At 41.2% G+C, this 26,089-nt stretch overlaps 1 protein-coding gene across 6 annotated transcripts; it reads right to left on the reverse strand.

Annotated features, from left to right (window-relative positions):
* Positions 1 to 320: 320 nt before the first annotated feature.
* LOC134227559 (endothelin-converting enzyme 1-like) lies at positions 321 to 25,748 on the reverse strand. 6 transcript variants are annotated; one of them, XM_062709138.1, is made up of 11 exons: positions 25,552 to 25,748; positions 3,916 to 4,095; positions 3,193 to 3,262; positions 2,481 to 3,131; positions 2,133 to 2,418; positions 1,495 to 2,079; positions 1,273 to 1,432; positions 1,168 to 1,216; positions 911 to 1,109; positions 681 to 845; positions 321 to 617 (listed from the first exon to the last, which is right to left on the reverse strand). In XM_062709138.1, the coding sequence occupies exons 2-11, from the start codon at positions 4,010 to 4,012 to the stop codon at positions 444 to 446; spliced, it is 2,436 nt and encodes an 811-aa protein (XP_062565122.1). In that variant the 5' UTR covers positions 4,013 to 4,095; positions 25,552 to 25,748; the 3' UTR covers positions 321 to 443. The 6 variants fall into 6 exon arrangements, with proteins under 6 accessions (XP_062565122.1, XP_062565120.1, XP_062565121.1 ...); XM_062709136.1 differs by having other exon boundaries at positions 3,910 to 4,095; XM_062709137.1 differs by lacking the exon at positions 25,552 to 25,748 and adding an exon at positions 15,069 to 15,271 and having other exon boundaries at positions 3,910 to 4,095.
* Positions 25,749 to 26,089: the final 341 nt, after the last annotated feature.

Genomic DNA, 26,089 nt, shown 5'->3' on the forward strand with positions numbered 1-26,089 from the left:
TGTCGAATTAATTTCATACTCTAGAGCAATTTGTTTACTGGTAATTAAAGTTGTTTTCCGTTTGACTAAAACCATGGCGATATTACGGCTTGTTATTATTGAGACAAGAAAGTAGCAAGTGAGTAAAGGCATTGTTAAGCGTAATACCAGAGGAATCTGGGAAGACAAACATACATTTGCAATAACGACGAACTGTGAATGCGGTGCGAAATATTTCCTCAGATTGTAGAATGCAAAGTAATCCACTTCTGCTTGTAATATTATCCGTATTTTAATTAAAATAACTTCCAATGACATTTGCTGAAATCATCTAAGACATTATCTACGCCTAGAGCTGTAATGGAGGTTTTCGTATCTATTTCCGGCACTAACGACATTCTTTAAGCATGAAACATTTATTTCATATTTTCACTGTTAGGGCTGAAGAACTTAGTTCTAACGTCTTACCACACTCGACATTTTTGCTTCGGATTCATCCTGCTACCAGCCGGACATTGGAATGCCTCACTGAATTCCGGCATATTACTCAGAACTCCCAGAACACGGAACTTGGACGGGCTGTGTTCGTCTTCTACCAGATACTTGGCTACCGCTGGACTAACAGTTTCGCAGTATTGCTGAAAGAGAGCATCCGTTTTGACCTCCTTCAAATATAACATCACCCGTAACCCAACACTCACATTCCCAAACGATATGAACAACAACTGCTCGTGTGTAAAGTCGTCGAATCCTGGCAGCACTTCTTCAGGACCATTGCGTCTGACATACGCCCGATAGGCACGAAAAGCTTCCCGAAGTCCCCCGTTATCGGCAATGTTCTCACCCAGTGTCAGTGTTCCATTGATCTAAGAAAAAAGGGAAATCTATCACCAATGTTTGCTTTTGCAGATCATTATCGAAGGAATCATACGAAGGCCTTCGCCTCTTGAACGTAGTACGAGCTGTATTGATCCTCCAGACAGCGAGCCCGCTTGTCGTATTCTTGCAGGGTATGGTTGGACCACCATCGCTTTTCGTTGCCGTATTTGTCATAGTGGCGGCCTGCGTTATCAAATCCATGGGTAAGCTCATGACCCAAAACCTCTCCAAGAGCTCCATAGTTTAATGCACTGTGAGTAAAGAGATGTGTTAATCAGGTTCCCAAATATTTTCGTAAGCAGTACTTACTCTAACCCAAGGTAGTAGAATGGGTACTGAATTATAGCTACAGGAATATCTGCGAAAACATCAAAAATTGTAATGAGCAATAAAATCAGATCACCATTGACTCACTAATAGCATTCCGATCGAAAATATTGTACGCATTGACCACCGTGGGATCCATGTCCCACACTTTATTATTTTTGACCCGCCATGACCGCAGCCACCCCATATTCATGAACTCCAAAGCGGTAACCCAATTCTCCAAATGATGAGCTGGACTGATCCGCAACTGCAATTGTAATTACTCAGATCAATATTAGTACACAGGTGCCCAAACCATCGCAGTCTCACCCCACGATAGTGTTCCTCCAGTTTCTCGACATCCAAAATCCACTCCGGAAAGCCGATCAGCGACTTCATGGCCATGGATTTCTCCAGCGATGCGTATTTGGTGTAAGCGTCCATCCAATCCGTTTCCAGCACCATCTGGTCGAACTCGTTTCGTATGTCAGCCAACATCTGCTCTATACGGGGCTTGGTTTGTTCCAGGAAACTCTTATCCGCTATCGCATAGCTGACGGCCAATCCCATCAGCTTGTGGACGACCTGGGCGCAGTCCTCCTCCAGTCTGGCGTCGTTAAACTCGTGCTCCACCAGAAACGAAGCTACCGTTCCCCAAATGTACAGTTCGATCAGAACCGGAGGCTGCTCGGAGACTACGTCGATCAGCTTTCCGAGGAATTCAACGTTCTCCGGAGTCAGTTGCAAATGTTCATCGATAGCAGGTTTGGCGTCGCTTTCATTGGCAAACAGTTCGTCCAAATAGTGTTGCCAAACTGGATAGGGTTTCTTGGGTTTTATGAGTGTATCTGTCAACGTTTGAAGCTGTTTAACAGTATAGTACTTGGGTTTGCTCTCATCTTCTGAATCTAGGGGCTATAAATGAATGTGAATGCACTGTATTCCAGTAGATTAAAATTTGTTCAAACCTTAGGCAGTGATCGATGAAACTCTGTAAATTGTTCTGCCAAAATGTTCATCTTATCGTCCATCTCGCTGGTGTCGATACTTGGATTGATGGCTGCAATAATTTTTGCGAAGGACTCTGCCAGATCGCTGATATCTATTCCATCTTCATCGTCCGCATCATCATCTTCGTCTTCATCTTCATCCTCGGTGGATTCGTTATCCGATTCGTCTGTATCTTCAGAGCTAGAATGCTGCGCTGTACGTCGATTGTGAGCCGGTGTCTTCAGCTTGGACCATTCGTAGGCGCTATTAAAATACATCAAGAAATATGAACTTTCAAGCGATTATAAACATTGCTCGAAACTCACGGAAATCGCAATTCATTAGGTCTGTAGTGGTATTCCAAAGTCAATCGGTTCCGATTCTTGTCCTGATGGTCCTGCTCAATATCAAAACCCACTATCACGTTCAGACCCAGTTTTCGCTGGATCTTCGCAACCGAGCTGATCCAATCGAATTTATATTTCCGAAAGGAGGTCTTGGTCCGGTTCAGCAACGTCGGAGTCAACGGAAGATCGAACTCGCGCAGATATCGCTGAACGGCGGTGTAACCGTAGCGTTCCCGATTTGCTTCGCTGAGGCATGCCTTGTACATAGATTTGGCTTGTGCGACCGGTTTCGGATCCGAACGGCTGATGTTGGTCTCCAGCTGGGTTCGAATGTTTCGGTAGATTTTGGTTTGCCGCTCGTCATACCAGCTGTACGCCCCGTGCCGTTCCGGGCGTGGATGATCGTCGGCCCAATTTCCGCAGACATAGGAGTAGAAGTCATCGCACGGATCAACGCTGAGGTCCATGTTCTGCTTGAAGGCGGCTGCCGAACGGAGGCATTCTTTACTGTGACAGACGTCCGCCACATTAGACGCATAGCTGTAGATGGCGTATACGATCGACGACAAGACAACTACGGCGATGATAAGAATACAGATGAAGAACCGCCTGCAGAAGACCTGACAGGAGCTAAAATTGAGGGTCGTTTTTGATAAATGTGGTAATAGTCTTTTGAACAGTTAATACGCACCTCTGTTTAGTTATGGTCATTACCGCTGGACGGATGGTATTAAACTGAGCGGCAGCTTGGACATTGACGGCTATAAAGAATAAAGTTAACAAAGGTATTCAATGATCACGTTACGCGATGTTGAAATCGGTTTAATCTCGTTTGATCCTACCCATAAACTTATCCTCAAATTGTGTTGCCATTTTATGTTTGAGAAGCTTTTCAGTAACATGCAGCAAAGTTCCGTTAGGACTGGAGATTTTCAGCAGCTATTGAAGCTTCAGCGTTATACTGGCTTACATCAAGATTGTTAGAATAAACTGTGAAAGGTAAACAGATCTGCATAGCGTTAGTGAGCACATTAAATAGATAAACACAATAAAATAGATAAGTGATTGAAAACATTGAACAAATGGAAAACCATTTTAAGAAAACAGGAAAGAATGTCGACATATCGAAATAATATAGAGAAATTGTTTAATCAGCGCTGGTAGTAACAATTAGTAAACAATAATCACAAATTTAAGTCATTTAAAAGCTGCATAAGTTTGAAATAGCAAGATAAGTTATTCAAATATAGAGAACAAAGCTGAAATTGCGATTGAATAAACGAATATTTAAATAGTTTAAGCAAACGCAAATGGTCACGCGTGTAAACAGATCTGTTTTTATTATCAATAAAAGCGTCATTAAGTATTTGCAACATTAAATAGATAGATAGCGGATCATGGCCTTTACCTCTACCTTTACGATCCGGCCGGCACACCATATGTGACCATATGGGAGACATAGTAAACGTTGAAAGCGTGGTCTTGGTTTTCTTCGGAGAGTGCCACATCATTCTGGTGTCCGGTAAAATTCCTTATAATGTCTATACACTATGGTAAATCAGTAGGACAGGAGTTTGGTGATCTAATAAATGACCTGTAAAATAAAAATCATTGCAAACAATGTCAAAGGAAATCCTGAATAATGTTAGAAAGAACTGACGGCTTTGGTAGGTCTAGTTTTGCCACTGACGAGGGGGTTTTAGAAATCAACAAAATCTTGTACTACTCGAAACAATTGGTACAGACTCATACTGTATCGTTTTAGATTTATTTTAGTATTAGTTTGATAGAAAAAAAAATAATGAGAGTCGCGGGTTCGAGTCCAATCGAAGAGAAAGTGGTTACTGTCCGATCACGGACGGGTAGCGGGGAACTGTCGGTATCTTAACCTCGACAGCGGCACCTTCCCTCTGAAGGATGCCTGGAATGAGCCACCCAGTTGGCTCGATTGGGGATGTGGACTGTATCAACGCCCTTCGGCTGAAGGGCCTCCAAATCCGTACGATAGCGACAAACGAAAATTATCCTTTAACTCTAGAAGCCTTGAGAAAGGCTGTTTGGTTCGGCTTGTCCAAGAAAAAATAAAGCGGTTAAATCAAAAACAAAGATTACGACTGAGTCAGAACCAGGAAGAACTTTCATGATTCGACCTAACTTCCAGGTTTGCGGAGGAACATTATCTTCCTTGAGCAGAACAACAACTCCAGGCATAGCTTCGATTTGCGTCAGTACTGTGTAATACTCCTCGAATGCTAGAGAAGCATCACGAAGAATCTTTTTAAGGTGCAATATACAACAATTCCTTATGCATTGCTCTTATTATCGACTCAATTACAGGATTTTTAATTGGTATCAAAATTTGGTGTTTTGCACCGTATGGTAGAGAAGTATTGCGTAGTCTTCCACCAACTCTCAGAATACCGTCCTTCGTCATAACATCCTAAGACGGCGCAATGGTTCGTTTGATTCGAGACGTGCGATTTTATCGGCAAACTCAGATCTTTGAACATATTTGATAATGGTATTCAAAGATTCATGCATCTCCTGCACTGTCAGATACTTCGAAGTAATACGTTGTGATTTGGATCCCGAATTTTTAATAAATAGTCGAACATATCCAATTACACGTTGCAGCTTCCAAAAGGAACAGAAAGCAGTCATCACAGGGAGAGGCTCTGGCACCAAAACAGCAAAGGTAGAAGCAATTGGTTTCCATTCCGGTAGTTCCTCATCGGAGACAGGCTCGGGTTCGTCAATTTGAAAGGTACAACCTCGCAAAAACAATGGTCCCCTCCACCAGAGGTCATTTGAGACTAGTAATTGGGTTGTTTGTCCGCGGCTGACGACGTCAGCTGGATTTTCGGCTGATTTGACATAGTTCCAAGTAACGTTCGATGAATTTTCAACGATTTCTGATACACGATTACGGACAAACAGTGTCATCTGAGCTAGAGGTTCCTTTAACCATGCAAGAACAATCTGAATGTCGGACCAAAGATGAATGGACCGAAAATCCATCTTAGGTGCCGGTAGAACCTTCAACAATAATCTTATTAGCAATAAGGCGGCACAAAGTTCGCTCGTGGAATAGTCAGTTCTTTGATCGGAGTGACCTTAGACTTACTGCATACAAGCACAAAATACAAGTGACACCTTCTCTCCATCCTGAGTGATAGCACCACCCTACTGTCATCGCCTATCTCTTCAATGCACCCTACTGTCATCGCCTATCTCTTCAATGGGAAAAAATGGTGGCTAACATCTCTGGGGTTAGCGCGCGGTGGGCCCCACTGACAATTCAAAATTAGTAAACAAAAACATCATTTCAGGACTAGTTTTTTGTGATGGAGTAATTGTTGTTAAGCGATTTGAATGAATATTTATTACTATTATCGTTATGTACCATGTATTCGTGCCGTGAAAAATGTGTTCGATTTTCAATTTAATTGTAATAAGACCGTCATTCAACACAACACGGTTAGTACGGTGCAAAACAAATTTGAATATTTGGTAACAATATTGTATCAGAAAATAACGTCCACAGCAAAAAAATAACGTGAATTTTATGCTGGAGACAGAAGCATAGCTGTGTGTCATCCGGCTGCTTCAATGGGAAAAAATGGTGGCTAACATCTCTGGGGTTAGCGCGCGGTGGGCCCCACTGACAATTCAAAATTAGTAAACAAAAACATCATTTCAGGACTAGTTTTTTGTGATGGAGTAATTGTTGTTAAGCGATTTGAATGAATATTTATTACTATTATCGTTATGTACCATGTATTCGTGCCGTGAAAAATGTGTTCGATTTTCAATTTAATTGTAATAAGACCGTCATTCAACACAACACGGTTAGTACGGTGCAAAACAAATTTGAATATTTGGTAACAATATTGTATCAGAAAATAACGTCCACAGCAAAAAAATAACGTGAATTTTATGCTGGAGACAGAAGCATAGCTGTGTGTCATCCGGCTGGATAGCACAGATATATAGACATGCTCCATAAGCAGAAATAGACGCATCGGCAAAACCATGTATCTCGTAATACTCCGCATTAAGCGCAGCAAAGAATCTTGGAATCTCGATCTCATTAATGAATTTCAGGGTGTCACGAAACATGGTCCAAGACTGCAGTAGTTTATCCTCCAAAACATCATCCCAATTCAGCTTGTTCACCCAAATTTGTTGCATAATAATCTTTGCGGAAACGACAACAGGTGACACCAGTCCAAGAAGGTCAAAGATTTTTGCTATTTGGGACAGAACATTTCGTTTGGTTGGTGGAGAGTTGTCTATATTTGGAAGTTCCAAGTAGAAACGATACACATCCTCTGAAGGATCCCATAGTAAACCCAAGGTTTTGATAACTTGGTTGATATCTGAATCTTCGAACGTCAAAAATCCCTCTCTATCCTTTTCTGGAACTGTCTCCAGAATGGCAGCTTCATTGGCTCACCATTTATGGATTGGAAATCCTTCAGAAGCGAGCAGCTGAAGGGCTCTCGTTGCCAAAAATGGAGCCGAAGATGTACCGTAAGTAACAGTCGTTAGTTCGAGAACTTCTAATGGATCGGCGGGGGTTTCTCTCCAGAAAATGTAGAGCAAAGGAGTATGGGTTCGATCTACTCTAATTTGTCTGTACATATTACTAACATCAGTTGCAAACACATCAGACCGCATCGTGCTTTCGTGCTGTGCGGTTTTTTCTCTCTTTGCGGAAGGAAGTTTTTAATACTACCCGAAGCTATTTTAATTTCAACGGTGCTTCTTAGCGCTATTTGTACCCACTGATCCCGTTACGATCTTTGCAAGGACCCGTGCCTTCGTTTTACGTTGGACCCGTTTGCGGAAGTAAAATTCCGACAAGCGGTGGTAATCCTGCAGGGACACCGTTCTGGGAAAAAACCTCTTAGAAGGTCACGTCTCCACGCTCAGCCATGAGCATTAATAAAACAAGAGGAAGGGGAGTCTCTGAATTCTCCACTTCCTTCAAAGAAACAAGGTTTCAAGACCGTCCTGCCTAAGCGCGGAAAAAATAGAAGGAAGCTGGAGAATTCAGATATTCCTTCTAACTCTAATATCGGAAATAATTCTTCTCCAATCGAACTGAGCAATCAGTTCGATTTGATTAATGATGAAATTGAGCAAATCGAATATACCTCTAGCCCAGGTGATTCGATTCATGCGAAAAAGCAAAGGATACCGCCAATTGTGGTATCTGTTGCCGAGTTTTCTGACTTCCGGAATGAGATTTTAAGTAACCTTCAGGGGATCAAGGTTTCATTTCAGATTGCTAGGAAGGGTGACTGCCGCGTTTTGCCGGGATCCTTTGACGATCGCAAACGTCTTCTTCAATATTTAACTGAGAAGCGCCATAAATTCTTCACATACGACGACAAAACTGAGCGATTGTTCAAAGTCGTCTTGAAAGGTCTCCCCAGTGATGATAAATCACTGGATGAGATTAAAATTGAAATTTCTCAATTACTTGGATTTTCACCAGTCCAAATAAATTAAGATGAAAAAGAAATCCCACTCTGGTACTTCCCAGAGGGCATTTCCAAGAATTTTATTTAGTTCATTTTAACAAAAGTGAACTAAATAATATGAAAAGTTTGGAAAAGGCCTGTATTATGTCCCATGTCCATGTTACATGGGAACATTTCCGCAGGCCTGGGGGAAATTTCCAAAACCCCACCCAGTGCCGTAAGTGCCAAAAGTGGGGTCATGGAACCAAACATTGTCACATGGATGCTAAATGCATGATTTGTGGTGGAACCTCTCACGCCAAGGACGCATGTCCTGTGAGAGAAGATTCCAATAAATTGAAATGTGCAAATTGTGGGGGCAATCATAAATCCAATTTCTAGGAATGCCCTTCACGCAAAAAAGTTTTGAATTCCCGTGCAAAATTGATGACGGGAAATTCCAATCGGATCCCAGATTCGACGGGTAGAAATTTTTCAAACGCTCAAATTTCAAAACCGGTTACCGGTCGAGCAATTCATACCCACCACAATTCACAAACAAATTTTGCCGCTCGTCAACGGGTAGCAAGCACTTCAGTAAATTCCAATTTTTCCAATGTACCTACGTATGCAAACATCGCTGCTGGTAGACAAAATTTCTCTTCTCAAAATGAGGTTTATACCCATGTCCCAACGGAAAATAACGGTCATATTGCCGATTCAGGTAGCATGACTGCTTCCGATTTTGATTTTTTAACTGAACAATTGCATCACATGATTGATGCAATGTTCAAAGCAAATACCATTCCAGAAGCTGTTCAGGTTGGTATAAAGTACACACAAAAAATTGTTATCGGACTCCGTTTTAATGGATCTAAATAATTTTGTGAAAGTTCTAAATTGGAATGCCCGCTCTCTAAAGGGTAAGGAAGATGAATTATTCAACTTCCTAACAGTTCATAATGTGCATATTGCCATTATAACTGAAACTTATTTAAAGCCCGGTCTCTCCATTAAAAGAGATCCAAATTATTTTATTTACAGAAATGATCGTCTTGACAGCGCCTGTGGTGGGGTCGCCATTGTCATTAATAGACGTATCAAACATAAATTATTTTCTTCGTTTGAAACCAAAGTTTTTAAAACCTTGGGAGTTTCTGTTGAAACAAATTTTGGACAATTTTCCTTCATTGCATCCTACTTGTCTTTTCAATACAATGGGCAGCAAAAGAATTTGTTGAAAGCTGATCTTCAAATACTGACTCGCAACAAATCAAAATTCTTTGTAATTGGTGACTTCAATGCCAAACACCGTTCATGGAATAATGCTCAAAGCAATTCCAACGGCAAAATTTTATTTGAAGATTGTTCTGCGGGATATTATACTATTCATTATCCCAATGGCCCTACTTGTTTTTCTTCCAGTCGAAATCCTTCTACAATTGATTTAGTTTTAACGGATTCAAGTCAGCTGTGTGGCCAATTGGTAACTCATGCTGACTTTGACTCTGATCACCTTCCTGTGACATTTGAAATCTCACAAGAAGCCATTTATAATCCAATCAGCTCTACTTTTAATTATCATAGAGCTGATTGGGATTTATATAAAGCATATATCGATAGGAATTTTGATGTTAATATTCCGTTGGATACCAATGATATGATATTGACAATGCGCTCGTATCTTTGACAAATTTAATTGTCGAAGCCAGAGGCATTGCAATTCCTAAATGTGAAACTAAATTCAACTCCATTATTATTGACGACGATCTTCAGCTACTGATCCGTCTTAAAAATGTGAGGCGAAGGCAATACCAAACAACTCGCGATCCCGCGTTGAAAGTTATTTGGCGAGATTTGCAAAATAAAATTTAAAACGTTTCGCTATTCTGAGAAATACCAACTTTGAGAATAATGTCTCGCAGTTGGATCCCAGTTCGAAACCCTTTGGAAATTAACAAAATTCTTAAAAACCTCAAAAGCCAATTCCAGCGCTTAAAGAGGGAAATAAAATTTTATTAACAAATGGCGAAAAGGCTCAAAAACTTGCTCAGCAGTTCGAGAGTGCCCATAATTTTAGTCTAGGTCTCACTAGTCCAATTGAGGATCAGGTTACACGGAGCTTCGAAGACATTCTCAACCAAGATAATGTTTTTGACCCTTCGTTGGGAACTAATTTGGATGAAGTGAGATCTATTACTAGAAAATTTAAAAATATGAAAGCCCCGGGTGATGATGGTATTTTCTACATACTTATCAAAAAAATCCTGAGAGCTCTTTATCCTTTTTGGTTAATTTATTTAACAAATGTTTTCAATTGGCATACTTCCCAGATAAATGGAAAACGCCAAAGTTGTTCCAATTTTGAAGCCGGACAAAAATCCAGCTGAGGCTTCTAGTTATCGCCCAATCAGTTTGCTTTCTTCAATAAGCAAACTGTTTGAAAAGATTATTTTAAATAGAATGATGGTTCATATTAATGACAATTCTATTTTTGCTGATGAGCAATTTGGTTTTCGCCTTGGGCATTCAACCACTCATCAGTTATTAAGAGTTACGAACTTAATTCGGCTCAACAAATCTGAAGGATATTCGACTGGAGTTGCTCTTCTTGATATAGAGAAAGCATTTGACAGTGTTTGGCATGAAGGTTTGATTGTAAAATTGATGAATTTCAATTTTCCTCTGTACATTATTAAACTGATCCAAAATTATTTATCAGATCGCTCACTGCAGGTAAACTATCAGAATTCTAAATCTGATAGATTACCTGTAAGGGCTGGTGTCCCCCAAGGCAGCATACTGGGGCCCATATTAGTGCTGTCCAATGAGCAGCTCGAAGTAGCTCGAAGTTGTTCCCGTGCTGCTCGTTCTTTTTTGTCAACAAATGGGCATGAGCAGGACAGGGAGAAACTTCGAGCTACTTCAAGCTCTCATTGGACAGCACTATTGTATAACATTTTTACTTCTGACTTACCTGATTTACCACCAGGGTGTCAAAAATCTTTGTTTGCAGATGACACAGGTCTCTCAGCCAAAGGGCGTAGCCTTCGTGTCATTTGTAGTAGATTGCAAAAAAGTTTGGATATCTTCTCCACTTACTTGCAAAAATGGAAAATTTCCCCGAATGCTTCCAAAACTCAGCTTATAATTTTCCCACATAAGCCGAGAGCTTCTTATTTGAAACCTTCTAGCAGACATATTGTCACTATGAATGGGGTTCCAATTAATTGGTCTAGCGAAGCTAAATATTTAGGACTTCTGCTAGATCAAAAATTAACTTTTAAAAATCACATTGAAGGCCTTAAAGCCAAATGTAACAAATATATTAAGTGTCTATATCCACTTATAAACAGAAAATCAAAACATTGTCTTAAGAACAAACTTTTGATTTACAAACAAATTTTTAGACCTGCCATGTTGTATGCTGTGCCAATATGGATTAGTTGCTGCAATACCAGAAAGAAGGCACTTCAGAGGATTCAAAACAAAATTCTGAAAATGATTCTGAAGTTGTAACCTGTGGTTTCATTTTTTGTATTTGCTGGCTCCACCACAAGTAATATTTTCCCTCCACCAAGCCTGTACATCTCACCTTTCAATCGGTAATGGGTGTCACCTTGCCGATGAGAAAAGTGAATACCAATTTGTCACTCACACCACCGACACGAATGTGTTTACAGCGGTTTGAGTGCAAGGAAAAAACAGTAAAACTTGCCAGACGTTAAATGCTTGCCCACAGGGACCGCCAGTTGGAAGGGTTGCCAAACTGAATAGGAACCATTAGGGTTCGGTTATTGTCGGGTTGGTCGGATTCCAGATAAAATGGCTTAGCTACACGATCAAGCGGTTTATTCGTTTCTTGATTTCACCAAGAATAGAAGTGCGCGACGGAATAAAGTTAAAGTTAACTGTAACCAAAAATTTGTACATTAAAATAGTGAAAGTGACTAGTTGATTTATCTAGATCGAGAGGTGCACCAAGTAGAAGAAGTTGCCCTAAAAGTAAGAATCCGCAGTGCGGTTAATAGTGAAACAGTAGTGTTCTTTGTATAATTTATTGTACTTATTGTATGTAGATCCATTGTGTAAGTGTAACAAGCATCTCGAGGAACAAAGAAACAATTGTAGTTCATTAAGAAGAACAAGAAGAAAAAAGGTAAATTATTATTTGTACTTGCGGTTGTGGAGTTAAGATAATACAAGTGACGTCACCAGGGAACTAATGCTAGGGGTAGGTCCAGCAAGTGGGCCTTTTTTCTGTGTTTTTTTGCTTTTCTCGAATAGCAGAGCCGGGGCAAGGTAGTACGGTGGTGCGTAAGGCCGATTCCCAGTGGTTCCCGAACTAGTTACAGTCCGGCATCAACTCGTTTGTCGAGCAGTGCTTTTGGTGAATGCCAGCGTAATCGGTGGATATTGTTTGGAGTCAGGGACCGCCCCGCATTCCCGACGGAATCGTCAAGCCATCTGACGTCTTTCGGCCATCGCCATAGTCGCCGGAGACGCGAAGTTAAGCACGCCATCGCCACGCCATCGCCATCGTCGCCGAAGACGCGTTTGCAAACCACGCCATCGCCCACCTTTCTGCCACCACCATCGTCGCCGAAGACGCTATCGCGAGCAAGCACGTCACCGGTCGAGCCCTAGAACAGCCATCGCCACCTGAGACGAGACCTGCAAAGACGGCTTCTTTTTCCTTGTTTTGACAATTGTTCTTCTTTTCATCACAGTTGATCATCGATTCTCAACTGTTTCCTTGAGTGTTTCACCTAAATCCCGGGTAGAATCTTCTGAGCACAATAAAAGTGTTTATGATTTACGGATTTGTAAACTTATTTTTATAAAGATTTTCCTATCGGATATAATACACGTATTCATAACAGTTCAATATTAAGCTGTCCGGCTTTTCTAGAATACTTTTCAAAGTGAAAAAGTACTCGTAAAACAAAATCATTCGGAATACTTTTTGAGGGATACCAATACTTTTACACAAAAAGGTGCTGGTTGCATCTGACAATTCGTGACAGCGCTTGCTGGTTGCAGATGAAGTTACATTTTTTCCTCTTTGCAAGTCCCGTCCCAGATCGCCACCACACCACCATCTATCGCTAACATCGCATGTACCGAGATCGCACCCGTGTCAACGTCCTGAACCTCGAGTGGCCATCGCTATTGTTCATCTGAGTTCAACCACTGACATCGCCAAGTGGGTTCACGATTCCGCCAGTGCCGGCGGTTAGCTTTCAGCAGTCATCGTGGGTCAAGTCCACGCAACGTCGATCATCGCACGCTCATCAAGAACCGGTGGCGAACGGTGGTTCTCAACTACCATCAGACGGCCCGCAACGAACCGCACGGTAGGACCTCCGTCGATGCATCGTGGCACTGAGAGAAAATCATCCGGACTGAGAGAGAATGTCAAGAAAAACCGCAAGTACCCTACCCCTAAATGACGTCACTATGAAAACTTTAAATAAATTAGCATGCTAAGATGAAGTACGGTGTCGAGTACATTAATTGAGAGCTAGGCCTTGATTGATTAGTCTTTTTCACTATATTTTGTAATTTCACCTCGTTTTCGGGCTCACAAAGGAGCCGCCAGTCCTCGCTTGTTGGGGTCCAGGGTGAATACACTGCTTGATCAGCTTTTGAGCATATTGAATACGACCCAGTTTGCCGATCGTCCCACCATAGCACGCCGGTGGGCACGTGTCGTGATACACACGTGCGTGTATAACTCCTGCTGCAGGTAAGTTCGGTCGTGGGTGTGTAGTGGCAAGAGAAGGTAAACGACCCTGTTTTTGTCTCCCCATCCTAGCTTCAGTGTAGCTAGCGGGTAACAAAGTTGCCTCCGTGGTATAGTACCAATGAACTTCATAGAATTTCTAATATTGAGACATTGCAACAAATGTTCAACAAAATAATTTCCAATTTTAGACAAAAATCGTTGCAATCTTCTATTGCAACGATTAACTCCTTGTACCCTTAATATAAAATAGGTTAAGATTAGTTTAAGTTGAAAACATTGTAATTCCTACATGGTTCAATTCAACCAGAGGAAAAATTCTTACTGCCAGAGGCAATTAAAATGTATTAATAATAACTAAAAATATAACATAGCAAATAAGGATGATAGTGTTAAGAAAACACGGAACACCTAGTCTAAGAGATGAATGCATGTATTAGATAATTAGCAAATAAAATCAGTTAAAAAAAAAAAAAAAAAGTTGCAAACACATAACGATGCTTGCGGAAGCGAAGGTTTATTGAAAATAGGTAATTTTGTACCACTGGACCTATCATCAGAGAGTCATTCAGGGATGGTCCTCTACCCTTCGAAGAAGCATTGAAAACGATTCTCAGCTTCGTTGAAGAACTGCTTGGCTTCAAAACCGCATGGTGAGGAAGATAATATTTCAGAAGATTGGGAGGATCACTGGATTCGTCAATCTGTTCGCAATGATTGAGTGTCTTATATTCATTAATGAACGCTACATAAATTCTGGGTCCTTTCGGAACCGCTGTTCCAGCATCAGAAAACGACGTAGGGCGGTAGAACGATTGCTTTCCATTTCAAATACCATATTCTTCAAGGGTAATTGATCAACATAACGGCCGCTTAGATCGCGACGCGTAGTAGAAGAGAACCTTTCTTCACATAGCTATTCCTCACTGGTGAGTGGATTGCAATACTCCACTGATTCAAGGGCCCAAAACTTTTCCATAGTGTTAGTAAGGCCTTGCAGACCTACAGCGTAACAATGTTGTATATGTTGGGGTTGATAACTTCAACGGAACCGGCGACAACCCATCCTAGACGCGTCTCTTGTAGAACAGGGAAATTTTCCTGCAATCAGGCATTGTAACTGTCCCCGGAAATCAGCATAACTTGAACGCATTTCGAGAGTGACCATTTCCGAAATAGTAGACTGCTGACCATTAGCTCCAACCACGTCCACTTTGGTAGAAAAACGAGGTAGATTCGAAAATTCAACCAGACGAGTTTAGCTTGGCATTTGGAACACGTATACGCCGAAGAACATGCACTACTCTGGTGGCCCACCCTAGGACAATTGAAACAAGCTTTGATATTTCTTACCTTGGCTTGGCGTTGAGCGATGGTCATCTTCCGGAAGGCGTCGCACTTGAATACTGGATGGATTCCGGATCCGCAGAGCTTGCATGTACGTTCCTTGGTGGTGATAGCACAGGCCTTCGCTACATTCTTCGGTTGTTGTCCGGGGCCCCTCATCGGCAACGATGTTTTCACTATAGATGCTGGCTTGTGTAACGATTCTTTCCAACGTTCCAAAACTGCGCACCGTTTCCTCAGGAACTCGACAGTGTCTTTATATGTAGGCAATTGCTTGTGGGGAAGCCTCCCACTGAAGTCGGATGTCCTTGTCAAGAGCCGTCTCTAATAGGTTGACGACGAACCATTCAGAAAAACCTAACACGTCAGATTAGCGACAGGGAACGGTGGTGTGGGCTGGCCGCAATCATCAGATTGCCAGCACTCAGCCTGTTGCGGGTGTAACACACAGGATGCGGATCGCTCGTGGATCCGGTTCGAAGGACCAAAATGTCCAATCACGGACGGGTAGCGGGGAACTGTCGGTATCTTAACCTCGACAGCGGCACCTTCCCTCTGAAGGATGCCTGGAATGAGCCACCCAGTTGGCTCGATTGGGGATGTGGACTGAAGGGCCTCCAAATCCGTACGATAGCGACAAACGAAAATTATCCTTTAACTCTAGAAGCCTTGAGAAAGGCTGTTTGGTTCGGCTTGTCCAAGAAAAAATAAAGCGGTTAAATAAAAAACAACGATGTATTTCGCGGAATGGTTTACAAGGAATTGAATGCTCTTGAGCGAATGCACATTTCTTATATACCAGATATTGAATCCTATCTGCCTCCTGATTGGTCGGCCAATCAGCGAGCGGCATGTTGCCAAGTCGTCATTGCTGTCGGTGCTCTCGTCTTAGGCTTCTTCTTTTTTTCTTCCTCGCTGCTGGCGTCCAATTCATAACGGTACTTTTCACTCGGCACACAGCAGCAAGCCAAGAAAGTAAGTTCAATTATCATTCGAGTTGGAAGTGCGTGTTCATTTAGATAATGTTATTGTGGATTTACTCGCTATCAAGATTTTCCCGATTACTTTTACGGCTGCACAGAGTAAGCGCAAAAAATCGAGGGGAACGGCAATGGTAATGTCTTATAAAACTTATTTTAATGATTACAAATATTTCTAAATTCTTCGATATTACAGTCGCAGAACTTTATGAAATAATGTAGGTATTTTTTTCGCGGTTTTTTGGGGCAAGTATTATAAATTCAGTAGAAAACCGAATTATAGCCGCTATCGAAATTGGATTTTTCTCATAATCCATACGTTAAACCTAAATTCGGAAGTAGTGCGCTGTATAGCACAACACCAAATGAAAACAGCGCACCACTTCCGAAGTTAGGTTTAACGTGTGAATTGTGAGAAAAATCCATCTTCATTAGCGGCTATATTTCGGATTTGCACTGAATTGATAATATTAAGCATTTTATATCTCACGATCAAGTTATAAATATCATATACATCTAACTACCTTTCACCTACTGGGACACGTGCTCATTCTTTTGTCCGCCAAAAATGCAAATGCCAAAAAGCACGTGGTTTCCGGTAAACAAATATTCGCTCTTTCACTCAGATTGCTATAGTTGAAATTTTTTTGACGTTTACTTTGTCTCGCTCAAACCAACAGCGAATACTCTAGCCAGAGTGTATGTATTTAAGAGTGGCGACACTGTCAGAATTGGAACAGAATTCATCTGTCATTCCCATACAAATTCGTGTTCCAAACGAGCAGGAGACCTGTCAAATGCGGCACATGTCGCCACTCTTAATTACATACACTCTGACTCTAGCGACTACTTTAACGAACACTTGGTGGAACGGCTACTCTAAGCGACCGTGTCCACCTAGCAAGTAAACGTACAATAGCAAAACTAGCAGGAGGGCGACTTAAAAACCAGCGGCCGACTCGGGGTTAGTAGGATGGGAAATGGGATTTTGGGTTTATAATTTGTAGGAAATGGTTAGTTAGGAAAAAACATTTAACTACATTCGCCTTGTGCGCGAACAGTTACTTCCCATACACTTTTCAAATCAAAATCTTCCACATAATGTACATATTCACATCTGAGTTTTCAGAGCATTGTAAATTAATGTCCAAGTCGGGTGGTTTAATATTCTGAACAAAAGCAATAAATTAATAAAACAAAATAATAATTTATTCAGTAAAATATCTATTATATAAACGACCCAGCAAGTACATACACTGAACGAAATAAAAATAGTAACGCCAAATTTTTTTTCACTAATGTTTTCTTAAATTATGAACAGATGATGATAATTTCAGTTCAGAATGTAACTAAATTCTGTTTTCAATGAGTTGACTTTTCTGTTGAAACCATTGAAATTCCTACACGGCGCAATTCAGCCAGTGGCCTCAGCCTAACTGCCAGAGGCAATTGATTAAGACTCCTCCGACCGAGATAGGTTTTACTTACACGAACGACCAAGCCTCGAAAAAAAGTCGTAACGCTATTTTCAAATCGCTGTATCTCAGTCGTTAGTGAATCGATTAAGAGACTCACAGGTTTTGTCAATTGCTGGACAGGACAGAAAGTGTGGAAAAGCGGGCATCAAGCGGCTACCTTCTACCAAAGCTGTAGCACGAGCACCACCAACGAGCTGGGAACCGGCTGGTTAAGATGCGCCAACGCGTGATTGGGTGGCAGCCAATCAACGCAAGGATGTGCAAGCTGAGGATTAAAGGCCGTTTCTTCAACTATAGCATCATCAACGTGCACTGTCCACACGAAGGGAGACCCGACGACGAGAAAGAAGCGTTCTACGCACAGCTGGAGCAGACATACGATGGATGCCCACTGCGGGACGTCAAAATCGTCATCGGTGACATGAACGCACAGCTAGGAAGGGAGGAAATATATAGACCGGTCATCGGACCGGATAGTCTGCACACCGTATCAAATGACAACGGCCAACGATGCATAAACTTCGCAGCCTCCCGCGGAATGGTAGTCCGAAGCACCTTCTATCCCCGCAAAAATATCCACAAGGCCACATGGAGATCACCTAACCAAGAAACGGAAAACCAAATGGACCACGTTCTAATCGACGATAAATTCTTCTCCGACATCACGAACGTCCGCACTTACCGCAGTGCGAATATTGAATCCGACCACTACCTCGTTGCAGTATGCCTGCGGTCAAAACTCTCGATGGTGTACAACACGCGTCGAAGTGGGACGCCGCGGCTTAACATTGGGCGGCTACAAGACGGTAGACTAGCCCATGAATACGCGCAGCAGCTGGAAGTGGCACTCCCAACGGAAGAGCAGCTAGGCGCAGCGTCTCTTGAAGATGGCTGGAGAGATACTCGATCCGCCATTGGTAGCACAGCAACCACTGCAGTTGGCACGGTGCCCCGGATCAGAGAAACGACTGGTATGACGGCGAATGTGAGTAGTTAGTAGAAGAGAAGAATGCAGCATGGGTGAGATTGCTGCAAGACCGCACGAGGGCGAACGAGGCACGTTATAAACAGGCGCGGAACAGACAAAACTCGATTTTCCGGAGGAAAAAGCGTCAGCAGAAGATCGAGACCGTGAAGAGACGGAGCAACTGTACCGCGCTAATAACACACGAAAGTTCTATGAGAAGTTAAACCGTTCACGTAAGGGCCACGTGCTACAGCCTGATATGTGTAAGGACATAAACGGGAACCTTCTTACGAACGAGCGTGAGGTGATCCAAAGGTGGCGGCAGCACTACGAAGAGCACCTGAATGGCGATGTGGCAGACGAAGATGGCGGTATGGTGATGGACCTGGTGGTGAGGCGATGGACGATGGTGAGGCACTGGCTAGAGCGCTGCATTGGGTCATTACAAAGGTTTGGGAGGATGAAGTTTTGCCGCAGGAGTGGATGGAAGGTGTCGTATGTACCATCTACAAAAAGGGCGATAAGCTGGATTGTAGCAACTTACTACCGCGCAATCACATTGCTGAACGCCGCCTACAAGGTACGAGGGAGTTCGTGGGGCAGTAGCCGGCGGGTTTTATGGGCGAACGCTCCACCACGGATCAGGTGTTCGCCATTCGCCAAGTAGGGGAGAACGGTCCAAAATGCACCCCTTTTTTCGATGTTTTCGTCCATATAAACAAAAATACCCAACGATTTCAACGCATAGGTGCAAAATTTACAAACCCAGCTACATTTCACAATGATCTTCTATTCAAAACAATGAGGTTTTCATGACTTTCTAACGCATTTAAAAAATGTTTTAAAAATAGACCTGGGGCAAAACGCCCGAATGGTGGTCTAAAATGACTCAATTGCATGTAAAATGATGGTGAACGTATGGTTGTTTGTTTTTTCTTAATGCATTGAACTAAAATCTTACGGATGTGGTTATTATTACCGGCACATGAAATATAAATGCGAACAATGAAAAACTTATTTTGTCAGATATCAAAATGGCTGCCTGGAGCCGGCTCGAAAAAACGGTCGATCCGTGGAAAAAAACAAGGTAAGCTGGATAGTTTCATCATTAATAATATCATGGCCTTTCGCTTTCATTTTTAATTGAATTTCTTCAACAGAAGTGTATTTACCGAGGCTATCTTCAAAACGTTGAATGCCATTCAGATCCAGTAAAAAGATACACGAGAAAGCGCTATTCAAATGGTTAACCGGGTGGCGAACATTTTCCCTTGCTTCGTATGCGTATCGGAAGTAGATCGGTTTCCAATTTCGCTGCTTTATTAGGCGGAGATCTGTTGCCGGGAACGTCTTTGGACTTATCTGGGAATCATCTTCCAGTTTCAACGCAATGTACAGACGCCCAAAGCAGCTCCGCACAACAACAGTGCCGCACCTTGAAGTGCATACAAATGTTTCTCGGATCGGACAGTTGCACTGTACTGAAGGACGTGCGTAAGTTTAGCTCGAGTTTTCGCATTCTTATTTTTTTTTATCCAGAATTATGTTTAAACCATTAAATAAATGTAATATGAGTGATAGCAAATTTATGTGTTTTTTTATTCGCGGTTAAACAAGAAAATCAATAAACGAAATCCATCTAGATAATAAAAGGAAGGCATTTATATAATATCTGTAGCCGCGCAAATAAAATATATTGGAAGGATCATTCATTTTGTATGAATATTGCATATATAATTGAAAGGTTAAATCATTTCTAGTTTTAGGTGCAGAACTAATAAATATCATTTGCAAAGCTTGATTACAAAACTACATGTACATTGCACATACAATTTAGATGGATAATCAGCTCAGTGCACACGCGGTTATTTTGGTTACCCCCATCCGATGCAGGTTATCTCGCTGGTTGTGCTTTGAAATAATGATGACATCAAACCCGGGAGATTACATTGAAAGCGGCGTGTGTGCAGTATCGCATAGGGAAGATCCATTAATTACGTAACGCAAAAATTAGCAATTTTCAACCCCCTCCCCTTATGTCACACTTTTTGTATGAATCATTTAATTTTTTGTATGGATTGTCACACCTCGGGCAACCCCCATCCCCATCTAAGCGTTACGTAATTTATGGATGCTCCCATATTCGTATCTTCGTATACGTTTTTCAGGATCAAATTATATAATAATTATTTTATTATAATTATAATTTATATATAGAATAAATGTAATATGTGTAACAGCAAGTTTTTGTTTGCAAATGATGTTTTATTTTTGTCTAATTTCCAGTTTAAAACAAATAATCAGTATCCATTTAGGTTAAATAAATGCATATAAATAATATCTGCAGCCGCACATAAAAAGTATTGAAGGAACTCATTTGAAATACATTAACTGTACAATTATTTTGTGTGTGCATTGCACATGAATTCAAGAGGAAAAATAATATCCAGTTTTATGTGCAGAATCAATAAAAAATATGTGCAAAGCTTGATTGCAAAAATATATGTGCATTGCACATAAAATTTAGATGGTTAATCAGTTTAGTGTACTTTAGTGTACTAATCAGCATGAATTCATAAGCAGATCCCATACGAGGCATATATTGACAATACTTGTCTCATCAAACTTTTCTTCAATATTTTCACTAACTAGCCGACATGGCTGTAGCTGAAGAAAAACTCATTTTTTCTTGAACTAATGCGAATCAAATAGCGGTATAACGCACAAAACACGCACACACTTCAATATTTTGGGTTTGCACTCCCACCATCAATCTTTTTCTTCAATATGTAAGAGTTTGTCAAACTTTTTCCGTCGTATGGGGTCGGCTATACGACTACTTTCGCCTGTCAGGGCAGGGCAAGACTGAAAACTGTGTCCCATCCCAAGACGTCTAGGACTCAAGAAGTGACTATTAATCATCTTAGCTAAGTCACTCCCAACGATTCAATAACCATCACCTCATAATGCAAACGGAACGGTCGGTACGAGATGTCCCCGTTATATGGCTTACATGTGAAATCAAGTTGAGAATTGATTTTCACAGTTATATTAAACAACGCTGCACAGTAGGCCTGGCCGCCTTTATGTTTGAACTACATTTACGATGTGCCCAAACGTAAATAATGACAAGAAAAGTGATAGACGTAGTCGAGTCTAATGCAACGTACACACCAGTCAAGCAGTTTGACGAACATTGACTCCGGCCCCAAGATAACGCTTCGGTTGTTGCTTTGTTTGAACGTGTGTGAAGTTGTTCGAACAACTATTTGACAGTTGGCGGCTCGGTTGGAAAAAATTAAAACGGTTTGATTTTGGTTTGAGTTGTCGGGGGTGGAGTCAAAGTTCGCCGAACATGTTTGAGCATTTGTAGTGAAGTTGCACAAACCCCCATATATTTTGTGATGGTTGGTGCTCAAGTTGGCGCTTCGGTCGTTCGTGTGTGATATTGTTGGTCGAATAAATTGATTGTTCGTGTCGCTGTTGGTGAAACTTGACGAATGTTTGAATAAACGAGAGGTGGAGTCAATGTTGGTCAAACTGCTTGACCGTGTGTACGTTCCATAATGCAACGTACACACCAGTCAAGCAGTTCGACGAACATTGACTCCGCCCCCACGAAAACGCTTCGGTTGCTGCTTTGTTTGAACGTGTGTGAAGTTGTTCGAACAACCATTTGACAGTTGGCGGCTCGGTTGGAAAAAATTAAAACGGTTTGATTTTGGTTTGAGTTGTCGGGGGTGGAGTCAAGGTTCGCCGAACATGTATGAGCATTTGTAGTGAAGTTGCACAAACCCCCATATATTTTTTGATGGTTGGTGCTCGAGCTGGTGCTTCAGTCGTTCGTGTGTGATAGGTAATAGGGTAATAGGTGTGATAGGGTAAGGGAGGTATTTTGGACCACTTTAGGAGATGCCCGAACAATTTTGTCGAATAAAAGTTAGATTTTGTAATAATGTTTGATCAATTTCCTATGCAACTAAAAAGTGGTGAATGCTAAGTAGGATTTGTAGGTAAAAATGTTGGAAATCCCACCGAAAGAACCAAACTATCATAAATTCTGAAGATATGTAAGATTTAATTTTGGACCACCTGTTTTTATTTTGGACCACCTGTTGAACATATTTTGGACCACTCGAACAATTTTGTATTGCTTGCAAAGTTATGTTTCTATTGGATTAAATTAGTGATCTCCAGCATTTTCGGCGTTTTCATCCTGAAAGTACTTGTTAAGCAATACATTTTTATAGGCATTCAAAGCTTAGAACAATATATACAAGCTTAGGGTATTGAAACTAATATCAATTTTAGTACCACTCGGTACAGCATCATCAAAGCAAAACAAACTTGTGGCCCAATGCCGTGATGTATGCACCTGCATACATACCCTGCATATTTTTTATGTAGTTTGTTAGATCTGTTCCATTTGCGCCATTGATAGTAGTAGGTTGCCCGGTTCTTCCTTGCTCCTTGCATATTTTTTTTTTCAAAACGAAACATAATCGTAAAACGCGGAACTCTGTTGCATTGGCAAACAGCACGGATGGAGAGCTCTAGCAAAGATTGGTTCTTGTCGAAGAGATTTCTCAACTATTTTGCTCAAAATCGCATATTTGTCCCATATGGATAGGAATTACAGCAAATGTGGCACTGATATGCGATCATAGGCAGTATTTTTGTATGGAAATAATAAAAACAGTTACATGCTGGGTTAATAGACATTTTTCTAGGGCTTACATCAATAAACGGTAATTTATAAATGCGGTATGAACAGTAATTTATGAATGGTTTGATACTAGAGAAACAAATGGTTGGTAAAAACAAAAGTTAAGAGATCTAGAACTTAAAAAGAAGATATGTCGAAAATATGTTCGGTTTAATAAAAAATGAACCTATTTTGGACATGCCTCAGAATACTGTTTTTAAACTTACAATGTTTCGCTCGAGATATGAAACTGCTTCAATTAGGTTTTAATGAGGCAACAACATCATTCACGTGTTTTAAATCTATGTACAAATAAACTTACAGCTTTTGAAAGTTGACTTCAATTTTACAATGTCGTCTTAATTTTGGTCTAATCCAGCCGGCATGGGTAAATACGTGAAAACATTCTTAATAATTGCAATATTTTATAAGAAACAAATGTAGGAAATACCTTATGGATAGTTTCTTTGTGCAATAAAATTTAAATATTGCATGTTTTATTTAGTTTTGTGTGCTATAAATACAAAATTCAGCTAGGTGGTCCAAAATAAGAACCCGGTCCAAAATACAGCCGTTACCCTATTGTTGGTCGAATAAATTGATTGTTCGTGTCGCTGTTGGTAAAACTGGATGGATGTTTGAATAAACGAGAGGTGGAGTTAATGTTAGTCAAACTGCTTGACCGTGTGTACGTTCCATAACACTTTCCAGGATTCTTTCACGAACTGGCTGTGTATGTGTAGACTAGACTAGACTAGACTGGGTGGTTTAGACTGTGTATGTTTGCAATTGTTGCCAGAAAATTATTTGTGAATGCTTTTTACGTGCAACTGGATTGAAAAATACATATATTGTTATACTCGAATTGTATGAGGTAATTGATGAATTTATTTGGTGTCTTAAATCTCCTTGACGCAGTGTAATACCTCTGTGATTTGAAGATGATAATCAATTCCACTTATGAAGACACCTGCGTCTTGTTTTATACATTCAGTATTTTTTTCAATTGCAAGCAGGTTTTCACAGCAGGTGGCTTTCTCACGTAACGTAGTTTTCAAATCTTCTGCGAAAACTTTAACTCTTCACCATGCTTTACGACAAACTAATACTACAGAAGGAGGCTTTCCCTAAGACAGACGATATCATCAACAGACGAGATGCATTTCCTAACAAGTTCTCTGTCATGGAAAGGTATATCCGTATTGCCAAAATCTCATTAACAGCAAAACTGGCCGTATTGCATTATCCGACTTCATGCTTGCCAAGATTTATTTTTCAATCAGTAGTAACCTACAGAATTTATTAATCTAGCTTACCCCGTCGAACTTCGCCTTGCTCAAAATGAATTAGCACAACCCTTGGCACAAACATTTATTTTGTATTTACAAATTATGCAAACGCTTCTCTGCGTTTCAATTTTATTTGGCAGAGCAACGTCAAAACTTTTTTCACAAGCCAAATTGGGTTCCATTTGCTTGATCAGTTATCGAGTTATGCAGAAGTGTGTTTCATTTGTATGGTAGCCCCCCCTTCAAGAACCGGGTGGGGTCTCGAATCATCTTCCCCGGCTCCTAAGCCCCCTGCATATGAATTTTCACGCCGATCGGTTCAGTTGCTTCCGAGTCTTTACTGCCCATAATCGCATATTTGTAACATTTGCATTTTGGTTGATTTTGTAAATCGTTTGTAAATCCTCCTCACAAACTAATAAAGCAAGATATTAAAGACTATTTTACCATTGTGGAATTAGATGCAGTAAATTGATCTTTCTAGACCATAGGCTTTTTTACAAAATGACCAAAAATACGAGTGTTACAAATATGCGATCATGGGCAGTATAGCTATCCGGCCCGCGGGCCATACGTTGGGCAGTCGTGAGTAGATAGTCGAAAGATAATTGAAAATCAACCGATTGAAATCCGTTCACTAGGGCGCGAACGCGTATGAAGCGATAAAGGGTGAAAGGGAGGCATGAAGACCATCTATTGATCAGCATATAATCGAAGAGTGAATCTTCTAGCCTAACTAACGTCCTGGTTCTTGATATGGAAACCACCGTGCCAAGACAGGCAAAAAGATCCAGGCAAGGATCTCCCCATGTGCTGTTCTATTTTACAGAACTGTAATCGTAGTAGGGTAACGACTTTTATTACAAGATGTGATATTCTACGAATATGTCAAGGATACTCCGACCTTCTATCACTTCACACATATCGGCACCAAGCACTACTTCAGCCCTCCTAGAGCATACATTTCACTGAGCTTCCCCAGTTTCTGCATGTTACCATGTATATCTTGGGTAATTCCACTGTTGTTAACTGTAAAGTCATCTACATAATGAAACACAGAGCTTCCTCACATGTGTGTATGCAGCTATCACCAACTGACGCCAAGAAGACTCCGCCTGGATGTTTTCTAAACTTCGGTTCACAAGTTACTTGCACCAAATCGGCATTCCAAGCGTAGAGCAAACGACAAACGATATCACAATTGATCACCGAAAACTGCGGCAAATCTCGACGATCGAATCTTTCGGCGGCTACTCCGAACGCGCCTCCACGGGTGACTGATTCCGATGAATTGCAATAACTGACACCGGAACACAAGTTATCGACAAGTGTGACGATTATGGGCATATTTAAATTGCAAAGCGACTCGCTTTGTCAATATTATTCTGGATGTGTTGAGATTGAGTTACGCGCGCACACCTTCCATATGTTCAGATCAGGCATGGAATTCTACGGAAAGCAACGGATATGGATCGGATCTCGGCGATGCGGGGAGGCTGATAACGCGATACGTAGTGGATGTCGCCGCCGGCACTGACAAATAACAACCTGCGGCGGCTAGGGAAACCGGTTTCGGATGGGTAATTTGGCAAATCTGGTCGCACGGTG

Source organism: Armigeres subalbatus, chromosome 3, assembly GCF_024139115.2.
Source record: "Armigeres subalbatus isolate Guangzhou_Male chromosome 3, GZ_Asu_2, whole genome shotgun sequence".
NCBI lineage: Eukaryota > Metazoa > Arthropoda > Insecta > Diptera > Culicidae > Armigeres > Armigeres subalbatus.

Bases quoted from the DNA above. Each gene is read 5' to 3' on its own strand.
- LOC134227559 (XM_062709136.1), bottom strand. From the start codon at position 4,012: ATGATGTGGCACTCTCCGAAGAAAACCAAGACCACGCTTTCAACGTTT. The intron at 2,419-2,480 runs GTGAGTTTCGAG...GTATTTTAATAG, and splicing joins CCTAATGAATTGCGATTTCC to CGCCTACGAATGGTCCAAGC. The intron at 618-680 runs GTGAGTGTTGGG...GCTCTCTTTCAG, and splicing joins TGTTCATATCGTTTGGGAAT to CAATACTGCGAAACTGTTAG.